Source organism: Mus caroli, chromosome 11 (assembly GCF_900094665.2).
Source record: "Mus caroli chromosome 11, CAROLI_EIJ_v1.1, whole genome shotgun sequence".
Classification (NCBI taxonomy): Eukaryota; Metazoa; Chordata; class Mammalia; order Rodentia; family Muridae; genus Mus; species Mus caroli.
This window is the reverse complement of record NC_034580.1, coordinates 41007293-41020513: the sequence shown is the minus strand read 5'-3', so window position 1 is coordinate 41020513 and position 13221 is coordinate 41007293. Positions and strand designations below refer to the sequence as shown.

The 13221-nt window shown below is 45.0% G+C and overlaps 1 protein-coding gene across 2 annotated transcripts in view; it reads right to left on the bottom strand.

Moving 5' to 3' along the window:
* Clint1 (clathrin interactor 1) overlaps positions 1–3425 on the bottom strand; it is a 58193-nt gene extending 54768 nt beyond the window's left edge. The window contains exon 1 of one of the 2 annotated variants that reach the window (XM_021176535.2): positions 3194–3425. In XM_021176535.2, the coding sequence (XP_021032194.1) occupies positions 3194–3234 (41 nt within the window). In that variant the 5' untranslated portion in view covers positions 3235–3425. The remainder of the gene's footprint in view (positions 1–3193) is intronic. The other variant, XM_021176537.1, reaches the window with a different exon arrangement.
* Between the last annotated feature and the right edge of the window lie 9796 nt (positions 3426–13221).

The window sequence follows — 13221 nt, the reverse complement described above, 5'->3', positions numbered from 1 at the left end:
AATGGGTGCCCAAGCTCTGGAGCCTGTGGTCTTCCTTATCTGCTGTCCTGCTGTTTCATAATGTTCCGTTCTAGACCATTTTATACCACCAGGAGGTACAACCACAAAGGGACACTATCCCCTATTCCACAGAAGGCTTCAGACAACCACGGGCCAGCATTTGCAATCTCTCCTTACTTTTGAGCACAGCACCACACAGAGCCCAAGTGTTGCTCTGGGGAACAGAAACATTTGGAAAGAGGACATTTACCTTTTTGAAATACGTCATATTTGCTAGTGGATATACCTTATCTTAGTTTTCCTGAGTCATGAGCTGTACTTATTGATTACTTAAACATTTAAATATGACATTCCTTGGCCATCTTTTTGTTTATACTTTGCTGTACCCAGGACTTCCACATACCAGGAAAGCATTCTACTACTGAGCTCTATCCCTCGTTCTTTATTTTTACCCCACAAGAAAGGGTCCTCCTTAGCCTAGCTGGCTTCAAAGGCTCTATGTAGCGGACAATGACCCTGAACTCTTCTTGCTTCTGCCTCCCAAGAGCCAGAATCACAGGTATGTGCCACCATGCTTTAACTTGCTGCTCCAGCACTAGGATTGAACCCGTGGCCTTCTATATGCCACACAAGCAAGCACTCCATTACTGACTTATAGCCTTAGCCTTTAATCACCATCTAAAAAGAAATGTTTGGGTTTTTGTTTGTCATTTCACTGCTGGCTCTGTGTGTCCGCACACGTGTGGCGGAGGGTAGCCATGTTAGTCAGAGGCCTTGGATTACTTGGAGCTGGAGTTTGAGGTGACTGTGAGCTGGCACTGGGAATTATGTCCTGGTCCTCCCTCCAGAAGCTTAACAGAAAAGCTATCTCCCAAGGTCTCTTTGATTATCATATAAAACAAATAACAACTATAACAAAACCACACTCTTTTCACACTAAAGTGTCCCTGGAAGACCATGATTTTCCAAAATGTGCCTGCTAATGTGAAATACTTGTAGTTATTGTTTCCTTGATAGAAACTTATTCCGTCAAATACCCAGCGAATCTGAAGGTGTATGTAGCCCACACCCATCATTTTACAAATAAGAAACCTGAAGTTTGGAGTTCTTCAGCGTCAAATTACACATAGAGCTGGTTAGAGGCAGTACCAGAACCTGAACTCCTACCATTTTCTTGTAATCTACCAGGGCATCCATGCTAATCTCTTGACTGTTTCTTTCTCTGCCAGTTACCTCATAATTGTGTCCCTCTAAGAAACCAATCAGCCACTCTATGAGTGTGTTCCACCCCCTCATGATTTTCTAAGCATACAGTGTAACAACACTATGTAGTTCTGTACAATGATTACATTTTAAAGAATTTTAAAGAATTTATATAAAGAAAATATCTAGTTTGGAAAAAAAAAAAAAAGATTTTTCCTTCCTGCCAGTTAAAGAGGAAAATCAACTGCTGAGCACTCCTCAGTAAAATTGCCTCCTGTTTCAACTTCGGTGTGTCAGGTATTCAAAAAGAGCTTTGGGAACGTTCTTGGTGACAACAGTCTTATACATCCTTGAGTAAATTGGCTCAAGGCTATAATCCACATTGAGCAGAACCAAGAAAAGATAGCAGGCTGGTTTCACTGTCCCTTCAGACTGAAGTATCGTACACTTGGTAGGGGGTGGGCAGGGGGTGGGTTTCTTAGTAATTTTCTTCAGCTATTCAGACTTGGAAGCAGAGGTGTGGCAATTTTGTTAAGACCTCTTTCAACTTTTACACTAAGCTGGTATTCTCTTCCTTATATGATACACTGAAAACAGCCATGGATCTGTAAAAGAAATGACTTTTCTCTTTGGCAAAAACAGAGCTTACAAGTAATGAAATGGTCCCAGGTAAATTTCTGCACACTTAATGGGAAAACTGAATACTAAAACCACCAAAGCAAAATCTTTTCAGACTCGCAGCTTCTCAGTGAGGTTTCTCTTACTCCAAAGTCAGTGGGAAAATTGTTCTCTTCAGAAGCACAGACATGAACGTGCTGTATTACAAATCATCCTAAGGAAATGGAAGCCCCTGGCTCTTCACCCTCACAGACTAAGAGGGCCACAATGATCTTCATCCTGAACTGGAGAAGGCAGGAATACTACAAAGTTAAGAACTCAGCTCTTTCGGTTCTGAAAACGGTACTCTGCACTTGACCGATTCCTTGGTAGCAAGCAAATCTGAAAGCACCCTCGACCTCTGGTTCCATCAGAAGCGTCAGACAAGTTGCTTTAAAGAATGTTGTTTTCTGGGGTCAAAAAGAGCTTCTATACTTCCTGGTTTCAGGTTAGGTGGGTGGTTCAAAAGAACTGTTTTCTTACCACGCTTATTGCATAATCACAAAAACCCAAAAAGGAAGAGGGCTGGTTAAATATTTAAACTCTTATTTCCTGGTGACCTAAAAGACTACTGTTATTTTCGATATGCTCAACTTAAAGTGTTAAGGGTTTCTGAGTATACTAAAAACACTGAGTTATTTTACTCTGAAAGGAGTTAAAAGCAGGTCAACAGGATATAAACTGGGCTTCTTTTTTTTTTTTTTTTCTTCACCCTTTAGAGGAATTTTTATTTACATGATGGCCCACCCCAAAAGGAAGTGTAGTGGGAAAGTTAGAGGAAAACAATCACAGAAAGTTGTCTGGTCATCTGCTTTCACTTAAGTGTGAAAAACCCGAAGGGCGAGTCTCCTCTTGAGCAACTCCAGCCTGTCCACAGTGACCACTTGTTACACCTCCCACTCACTCCATTGCAGGTTCACTAGAAATTCAAAGGTGTCTACCAAGGTAAAGGGCATACCAGGCCAGGCCTAAGGTGTCTCCGAAAAACACCATGGGGGTTACCGGGGACCGGAGCACCGCGTCCCCTCGCCCCCAAGCCGGGCCTGCTGTCCAGGAGGCCAAACTCCAAGCTGGGTACGACGATCAAAGCATCCGTCTGCCCGGAGAGGGATAGGGGCGCGGTGAGGACGTCCCGGGGAGCAGGGACCGGAGCAGGGAGGGGGGTTTTGAGCCACGAGAGGCTCGGAGACCGAGGCCCAGGCCCGCCGAGGCCGCCGCCTTCACCAGGCCGCAGGGCGGGGGGGCGTGCCGCGTGTCCCCGCGCGCTGGACCACCGTGCGCACGCTCCCCGCCCCCGCCGCGGGGCCGGCCGCAACTGCCCCCCGATACTCACGCTTTGTCCACCAGCTCCCGCACCTTCCACATGTTCAGCATCGCGCCCCGCGCGGCCCGGCCCGCCGCCGCCCGCCGCCACTCTCCACGGACCCCGGGACGCCTCCGCGCCGGGGCTGGTCCAGGTCCGGGTCGCCGCCGCCACCCACCGCCGCGAACTCTCCCTAGCCGGAGCTCCTACTCCCGGCCACAGCCACGGCGCCGCCAGTGACACGTCGAGACGCGGCCGCACCGGCGCTGCGTGGGGCGGAAGTGGCCGGCTTTCCGCCCGCGCCGCGCGCCGCACGCCGGGAATTGTAGTCCGCGCCCTGCGCCCCTAGAGCGTGAGAGGGCTGAGGTCGCTGCGGTTTGGGGACCTCTGACACAGCCTCCGGGTGATTGCCATCACAACAGTTGCAAGACTTACTCGCGCTCACCTTCTTCAGAAGTACAACACTGATGCTAAGCACGATTACAGAGTGTGATTGGCGTGCGTGTTCTTCATCTACGCACGTGTTTCTGCCTTTGCTTCCAAACATCTAGGCGTCTATACATCACTGAACCTGGGATTCCAGCCCTGACCAGTGTAGAATTTTATTCTAAATCCTTCCCCACTCTAGTTTTATGATACAATGATTTTATCTGTAGACAGCGACCTAGTACCTTCCTTAGATACTTTGTAACAAGCCTCAGAAACTTAGTTCACATTAGTTGGGAAACCAGAAAGCCACCAGTACACATACACAGCATACCTATATGTGTTTTATGTGATATACCCAAGAACTTTGTGGCTTTGGTTTCTAAAAGCATACATAATTTTTGAGATCTGCTAAAGTAATTTCCACTGATCAGGTTTTTCACTTAATATGTCAGTCAAAGCTTGTGATAAAACTTGAAATAATATTACATTTTGTTTTAGGCAATTCCTTAATTTTTATAAGTTTTATCTGCCCTGGATGCAGACTGCTTTAATCCAGCACTCATGTTGGGAGCCAAAACTAAATTCTTTATAATAATCCAAGTGAACTACCAAGTCTTAGGACATAAAGTTGGACCTCCTCCCCAAGGTGACTAAGTCCAGACAAAGGTCACCAATGGACTGTTCCCAGATGGACCCCCTCCTCAAGCTAACTAAGTCCAGATGAAGGTCACCAACAATTACCACAAGATGACTGACACAAACAGCAGATGTCATAACCACAGGATATACTTTTAGATATCATTGTAGTCACCAAGGAAAATTACCACTGCCCCCTCCCCTGCCCTTCTGCGTAAGGGTTATTTCCCCTTTTGGTATAAAAACTACAAGTTTTGCTGAATACAACGAAGCCTTGACAAGATTCAGATTGACTCTGTGTCTTTTCTGTGCTTGCCTTCCTTTCTCTCTCACCTCCCCCCATTTGGTTTTAGGAGGAGTCCCCTCGAGACCCATGAATAACTGGATCTGCTGGACGGGTCACACACAGAAGGCAGAGGCAGTTGAATCTCAATAAGTTTGAGGACAGTCTAGTTTACATCAGAAGTTCCAGGTCAGCCAGGGTTACACAATAAGACCTTAATTTTTAAGTTATAATTAAAACTTTTAATTAAATGTTATCTATTTGTAAAGAAATAAAATAAAAATTACTTAAATGTTAAAATAAAGTTATATATGTAAATATATATGTACTTATACATATACATTTTTTTAATTAAAAAAAATTCTGCCACTATTTACTGAGCATCTTCAGGGTGTTACAAGCGAGGACTACAGCTGGGGCTCAAGTTCCCTGGGAGCTTCAAGGTCACTGGAGGAGGGACATAACAATCAAGAAAATATTTAATTAGAGAGAATAAGTGTTTGTCAAAATCAAGAACATAATGTTACAGACAATAATGTCAGAGAAAAAAACAACAGAATATTCAGGGCTCTTTAAGGAGATTGAATGTAAGCTAAAACTGGAACAATACAAAGGAACTGGCTGTAAGAAGATCAAGAAAAGAATTATTGGGGGAGGGAACACAAGACAAGTAAGATTCACAATGAAGGGCAAACAGTGGCTGTAAATTGCCAAGACCTGGGCCCTCTTATTCCAGATCCTTCAGTCAAGACATCAGTTTGCATTTACTTGGTTCTTGGAAGCAGCTTTGAAAGCATTCCAGTATGGTCCCGAAAAAGAAGCAAACAAAACTGAGAACCACAGAGTGCAGAAACCAAGACAAAGCTGGCTCACATAGTCCTTAAGATAGGGGCCCTAGAGATCAAGCTAAGTCAGTTGGAGCCATAGGTTGGGAAAGGAGGCAAAGAGGTGCAGAGGTAATTGGAGAACCAGAGCTTTCAAAAAAAAAAAAAAAAAAAGTGTAATTTTCCTGTTGAAAGTATTGTCCAGCCCAAGGTTCAAAGGCTGGAATGCGGCCAGGGCAGATAAGAGAAACTGCTTTGCATCAATAAGAGTTCAGCAAGTTAACTTTCAGACAGGCCAGTCATGAGGACACCTGCAGAATGAACTCGGCACAAAACAAGCAGTGTCCATACCCTGGGTAGTGCACAGCTGGGCTCAACATTTAACCACCAAGCACACTGTGAGCATCTGATACTCTCAATCAGACTTCATCTGAGGTGTCACCTGTGGCATGTTTACAGCCACCCACTGGGACCATCTAGAACCCTTCTGCCCACCTGTTACTTGAGAGAGCCCCCCCCCCCAAAGGGAGTTTGTTTAAAGGGTGGTCTCCTGAGATTAATCATTTGCATATCAGTCGAGTGCTCCATTTTTACCTTTTTATCATGCAAGTTTGGGAGCAGTTTCCATAGTAACTTCTTTATAGCGACTTAAATGTCCAGGGTAGAAAAATAAATGAGAAGGTGCCCTGCCCATCCCTCCTCAGGAAGATATATTTTTCACTAACTGAACCAACGCTTTGAAGTAAGACTAAACCATTATGTGCTTTGAAAGCCAACATACTTAGCTCTGTTGCATGCCATGAGCAGTCACAGACAATGGGCATCTACTGCCTAGTCCAGGTGGTTGGCTCTCAAGTGGTCCCCTAGAAGAGGTTTTATTCAGAGAGCCCAATATGGCAGCCATGGGACAACACTTTTATCAAAGATCACAGTTGGGATCTTGGATTTCCAGGTTCCTAGCTTCTTATTCAAATAAGTAAAATAAGGGCTTACACTGATTTTCAAAGCATCAAGAAAACTTCATTTAAAGCAAAGCGATAGAAAAGATTAGAATGCACTGCAAGGCAGCAGCAGGCTATGAGAGTGAAGGACTTCAGGACTCTGATTCATGCTTGGCCCTCCCTCTCAGGGAGTTTAGGAGGCGGGGTTTGGTGGCTAAAGAAAGTAATGGGAGTGGTGGTGTGTTCTGATTAATAGATGAAGTCTTAGGATCATTTTTATGCTGCACATGTTCCTTCCCAATTATGCATAGGCATAAGATGATAAATAGGTGACTGTCCCCCAAAGGTCATTTGAAGACATAATTTTGCCTTATTCTTCACACACCTAAACACACTTCAGGCTGGATTAGCATTTCTGGTTTTTACACATTGGGATTATAGTTGGACAGAAAATTGTCTGGGTTCGATTGTTGTTAAGTGAGGAGAAATTCACTCCCTTGTTCCGGGGAGGATATGGGTGGTTAGATGTAGGTGGGATCTTAAGGTTTCTAGGAGCATTGTTCAGAGAGGGGTTTGTGTTTGTGGTACATGCAGGTAAAGGAGATAGGCAGCCACGTGAATTATTTGAAGAGCAGTGTGTGCATAACTCAAACTTAGAAGACTCCCAGGTTCTAGACTCTTGCATGCTTGCCTGCTTCAGCACTATCTAAACTTCCAAGAGGACCAGGTGGGTGGAGCATGGTGGCTCACACCTGTAATGCTACATCTGGGGACTCAATCAGGAAGACCGCTACATACTGTGTTTCAGTACAGCCTGAGCTACAGAAAGACATGCTGCCTCAAAAAAAAAAAAAAAAAAAAAAAAAAAAAAAAAAAAAGGGAGGGTCTTCAGCAGCTAAGAGCACAGGCTGCTCTTCCAGAGGACCAGGCTAGCTTACAACACTCTATAACTTCAGTTCATTGGGTTCTAATGCTGTTTTTTGGCTCCCATGGGCACTAGGCACAGAAGTGGTGCATGAATATACATTTGGGCAGAACATTCAGAAAAGAAAGAGAAGTGGTATGGTAATTCAAAATGAAAACAAAAAGTAAACAAAGCAAGCAAATAAACAGACCAAAAAGCAAACAACAAACCTTACCCAAAAAACAAAGGACCAATTGCAAGGTGTGTGGTCAGCTGACACTTCTAGTCGGCCTTTGCTAGACTGTGGGTTCTTCTATTTCCTACCCTTTATCACCCCTGGTTTCACTGCCTATCATTAGATGGGAGAGAAACAAAGACATAGGACACACACACACAGAGCGAGAGCAAGAGCGAGAGCGAATCCCTGAATCTAATTTCTTTCCTTTGTTTCGTCTTTGAGCACAACTACAAATGAACCACAATTAACCTCCAACCCGACCACACACACACCCCATGACCTGACCGGCCAACAACCAACAACCCCACCTCCTGGGAGCCTAGCATTTATATATCATCTGAAAAGTTCCCAGAATGTAAAACGTCACACAATCACAAAAACTATATGCAGCCGTCAGAGTCATGCCTCTGACTTTGATGAGGCAAATCGGCCAGCTGCTGCAGACAGTCCGAAGCAGCCCCTCCTCCCCACACCTGGGAGTAACACGAAAGCCCATTTTTATAACATTTCTGTAAAAGAAACCAAAATTCCAAAATTGTCACTACTGACACCTTCTAATGGCCTCTCTTCTAGGACCAACTGTGTTCATGCTCAAAGTGTGCAGAAGGTGGTTTCCGCCCAGTGTCCCACCCACTTCCCTCACTCCCGGGTAATCCGAGCTTGGTTGCAATGCGTGCTCACGTGCCCACTCGCTTCCTTCTCTCCCTTCACCGCTGGCTGGACTGCCTTGGGGCTTGAAACTCTAGCCACCTATTCCTACTCTGAATTCCTATTTTCTTTCCTACCCACCTCATAAACATCTACATCACTAGTTCCCTCTTAGCTTCTTGTTTATAGTTCCCAGACTGACCCAGAAAGCAAAACTGCACATCTGGGCTTTCTGTATTTGGGTCCTGACTCTTGACTTCGATGACACCTGAGTTGTCTTCCTCTTTAGAAGGAAGAATACTTCCTTTCTAAATGTGTAGTGTGGGCTGCCACAAGAAGTCAGGTGGATTATAGATTGTGCAACCCCCTGGGGCACCATGTATATAGACTATCACGAATGGCTATATAATCAACTAGGAAGAATGTGGTTAAAAGTGTGGCAGAAGAGTTGTGAACTAAATAGCTGGGTATTGTGGTATGCACCTTCAGACCCAGCTCTCGGGAGGTTGAACTGGGTGGATCTCTGAGTTCTGGGACAGCAAGTTCTAGGCCTGCCAGGGCTGCATAGAGAGTTTCTGTCTCAAAATAATAATAATAAAAAAGTGTTATTGACTGAAATTCTGAGACTTGGAGTCAAGTTGGCTGGATTTAAAATTAGAATCGTGCCGGGCGTGGTGGCACACACCTTTAATCCCAGCACTTGGGAGGCAGAGGCAGGCAGATTTCTGAGTTCCAGGCCAGCCTGGTCTACAGAGTGAGCTCCAGGACAGCCAGGGCTACACAGAGAAACCCTGCCTCGAAAAACCAACCAACCAACCAACAAAAAAACATTGGGAACCGAGAAACAAGCTTTGGACACATAATAAGTATTGTCAAATTTTTCTCATTCTGATTTTCATTTTACCTGGATGCAAATAGGCATCTCAGAGTTGAGAGGAAGATGGCTTAGCTCCTTGTGAGGGGTAGTTAGCCTTTGTTTGCCATTAATCACACTTGGTGGAAGCAGGTAACTTTGTCTCATCCAGGAGGCCAACTTTAGGGATGATGATTCTGACCAGCCCAATTTGGACCGTGTATTCATCAAGGCTAATCACCTCCAGGGATAACTGATTGTTTTGCTGTGGCTCGCATACTTTCCTCCTTCTCACAGCTGAATTTAAGGAGGGGCAACTCTAATAGAGCCATACCACTGGGGAACTTTGATGCTGACAAAGGCAGCCACTGAAGTTGAAGTTAGGGACTCTGCTTTTTCAGACCAAGCAAAACAAAACCTAAGTAATTTTCTTTTCTTTGTTTGTTTGTTTATTTTTGCCAGAGCTGGGAATGCCCTCGACTAGGTTTTACTGTTTCATTCTTCCTAGCTGTGTGACTTCTAAAGACAGCCAGGTCAGGGAGAGCAAAAATAAAAAGAAAGGCAGGAGGAATAATAGGTAAGAGACTTCAAGAAAGATGTGAACGCCTGTGGCCACTGCCCGTTGCCATGTAGACAGCAGGCAAGTTGACTATTCAGACTTGCCCTCGCTAACTGCCTGTTCTGCTGATATGGGCCCTTCCTGGCTGAAACTCAATCCCCTTTGGAGCACTCAGGCGCTCAGTGGGGCTCAGATGGGCCTCCTCAGAAAGCAAGATGGTATGCTGCAGGGAGAAGGCAGGCCATCCTAGAGATGGGCAGGCCTGGATAGGAGTATAGATGAGACAGTGTGCCTGCTGCCTGTGTGCCTCCCTCCTGCTGCCCCGTGTCCTTTTCCTCCTGAAACAGAAGAGCCCAGGGTGGACAAGCTACCTTCTCAAAAACTTTATTTCTAGAAGGCCAGGACTGCATCAGCATGACTGTGGGAACTTGTTCTACACAGCCAAATCAAACACAGATTTTGGGTGGTTATCAGAACCCATGGGCTAGCTTGTTTCTTTTTCTTTTCTTTTCTTTTTCTTTTTTTTTTAAAGATTTATTTATTATTATATCTAAGTACACTGTAGCTGTCTTCAGACACACCAGAAGAGGGCGTCAGATCTTATTAAGGATGGTTGTGAGCTACCATGTGGTTGCTGGGATTTGAACTCATGACCTTTGGAAGAGCAGTCAGTGCTCTTAACCTCTGAGCCATCTCTCCAGCCCTCTTTTTCTTTTCTAGATCTATTTACATTAGCATTTTTATGTGTTTGAGTGTTTTGTCTGTATGAATATATGTGCACAGTGTGTGTGTGTCTGATGCCTATGGAGATAGAAGAGGGTGTAGGATCCCCTGAGACTAGAGTTACAGACAGTTGGGAGCTGCCATGTGAGTATTGGGAGTTGAACCCAGGTCCTCTGACCACGGAGCCAACTCTCTAGCCCTGGCTAATTCGTTTTTAAAGAAGGGGATTTCTGAAAAAGGCCAAGTATCTTGAGAAAACCAACTGAGGTTTCACCAGTTTCTGAACTCTCTCAAGTCCTCTTGAGAATGATGCTCTGGGGTAAGAGCTCAGCGCTGTGGAACAGTGACTGATGGAAGGATGACTAAAGGATGGACTGCTTGCCTTTAGTGAACCATGAATGTGACCAAAGATTGCATCTCTATTGAATGTGGTAGAAATAATCGGCACCAGGTGTGTTGTCTTTCTGGGATAGCCAATGTCTATCACTTGTGGGTCATCTGTAATAGTAGAATTAAGTACTAGATGTCACCTGAAAAACTTGGTGTCCAGGAGGGAACCCTTGTCCTGTACACTGTCAACTTTCTACACAGGCACATGTGAATGAGACCGAGAGAGGACAGACTGCCCAGGAAGAGTTCATATGTGCCAAGCATGTACACACAGGAGTGCTGGCAATGAGTAACACGAGGGGGGGCAGTTAGAAATCTGGGCTCATATTCCTAACTCAGTAGGGGAAGAGAGCAGGGAGGAAAGCCACCTGTGGGCAGGATAAGTGGACTTTTAGAAAAGCTAAGGAAGGGAAGTTTATGACAGTACTTTTCTATACAGTTGTGACTGATCTTAGTGTTGTCTCCAGGGCCATAAAACCCCAGCCAGAGAAGGACCTTCATGGTCAATGTACTCTTGGTCTCTGTCCTTTGGGGCAGACGCCTTCCTGAAAAGGGAATTTATGGTAGTCCTCCTCAGAGTTTTCTGAAATGAAGTCAGATAAGGGGGACTTCCAGAAGGCTTCTCTCTGTACTCAAATGTCATCGAATCTCAAATGTCTTTAGCTTAATTAGTTAGCTAACTTTGGGGTACTGCTGGGCCTCCACACTGTCAAATATGGGTGACAGATGTAGAAACAAAAGCTGAAGAGAGATAGATGATCCAGGGCTGTGTGCCAAGATCAGAAGTATCAGCTGTGGTATCTGCATGAACCTGTGTCAAACCTGGTCTCTACCACAGAACTGTGTGAATTTATCTGTGACCCCTCAGGTCTAAGCACCCTCATTGTCAAATTGAGTCTCAGTCTTACTGGGTTGTTGGGAGGAGTTGATGGGTTGAAATATATTAAATTTCTACCACAGGGGATGAAAAGATGGTTGGATAGTCCAGAGATCTCAAGTTGGGTTCCTAGCTTCCAACTCAATTTAGGAAGCTCACAATTGTCTATGCACTCTTTTGGCCTTCCTAGGATTCTATACTCATACATGCATACACAGAGACCCCTAAAATCTTTTTAAAAAATTCTACCAAAGCACTTGGCATCGCTTAAATGCAAGGTCTATTACTGTTAAAGGGTTTATATCCAGACAGATAACTCAGTTGATGTGAGAGAGAGTATTGGAGGAGGCTCATTAACTCTTGCAATAAATATTTATTTGGGTACCTCATTGAAAAAGAAATGTACTGTAAAAACCAGGCCCACTTCCTGTTCTCAGGGAGTTTTCAGTCTCAGGGAGAATTTACATACTAAATAAACAATGCCATAATCAATTTGTCTCACCAAGCTCTGATGAAGACCATGAAGGACAGGACAGAGTGAGAATGCCGTGTGGCACTTCATCTAGATTGGCTATGGGCGAGGCCCAGAAAAGGCCTTTTTGGCAGGGTGACACTTCAAATAGGAATGGAAAGATAGTTTTTAGGGGAGAGAAAGAAAGAGCAGTCTAGGTGGAGAGATGAGTCTATGTCAAGGCCTCAGGCAGGACGGCACTTAGTTTGTGCTGGGGCCTGAGAGAAGGGGTGGAAAGAGAGAGAGAGAAGGGCATCGATGAGCTTGGGAGGTGAGAGGGAACCTGAGAGGTCTTAGCTTGCTCAACTCATCCTTGGTTGTGTTTCAAGTCCATCTGACTTGTGTGGACTTCATGGCCCACAGTATTATGGCTTCTGACTTACAAAGGTTCTACCATTTTGGGGAGGGAGAGCAGAAGATTGGGAAAGGGAGGGAGTGGTTTGACACCATCACTGCTTTGGGACTATTATGACAGGTGGCACTCCTTTATGGTTCTAGCTCTCCCTGAGTCTTTAGGCTTCGGGGGACAATGTTTTTACTCTGATGGGAACTATGCCTGCTTTTCTAAAAGTTGGGTTTTCTCACTGTCATCTTAGTTTCTAAGTTTCTAAATGTTGGCTTTCCCTTGCCATGAAGAGACACCATGACTAAAGCAACTCTTATAAAGGACGACCTTTCACTGGGCCTGGAGAACAGGTTCAGAGCTTCACTCCAACTGTCACCAAGGCAGGAGTCAAGGCAGAGTCAAGGCAGTGTCCTGCAGAGATGGTACTGGAGAAGGAGCTGAGAGTTCCTCATTCAGAAAGACTGATTTCCAGGCAGCTAGGAGGAAGGTTTCTCAAAGCCCACCCCCACAGTGACACACTTCTCCAACAAGGCCACACCTCCAAATAGTGCCACTCCCTACGGGCCAAGCATATTCAAACCACCACACTCACTCTGCCCACCTTACTGTGAGTTGCCCCTTCTTAGGGTTTTAGCCATGCTTTCCATACTCTTCTCATACCCTGAATATAAGAATCACAACTTGGTGTATTTTTGAAAAGTCTTTCTTTTGTTTGTTCAGTTGTATGTGCCCATTAGTGTGGTACCCGCAGAGACCAGATGAGCTGAAGTCACAGATAGTTGTAAGTTGCCTGATGTGGGTGTTAGGATTTAAACCTGGGTCCATTGGAAGAACAACAGTACACACTCTCAACTGCTAATCCATATCTCCAGTCCCGGAGACTTTTTAAAAGGGCA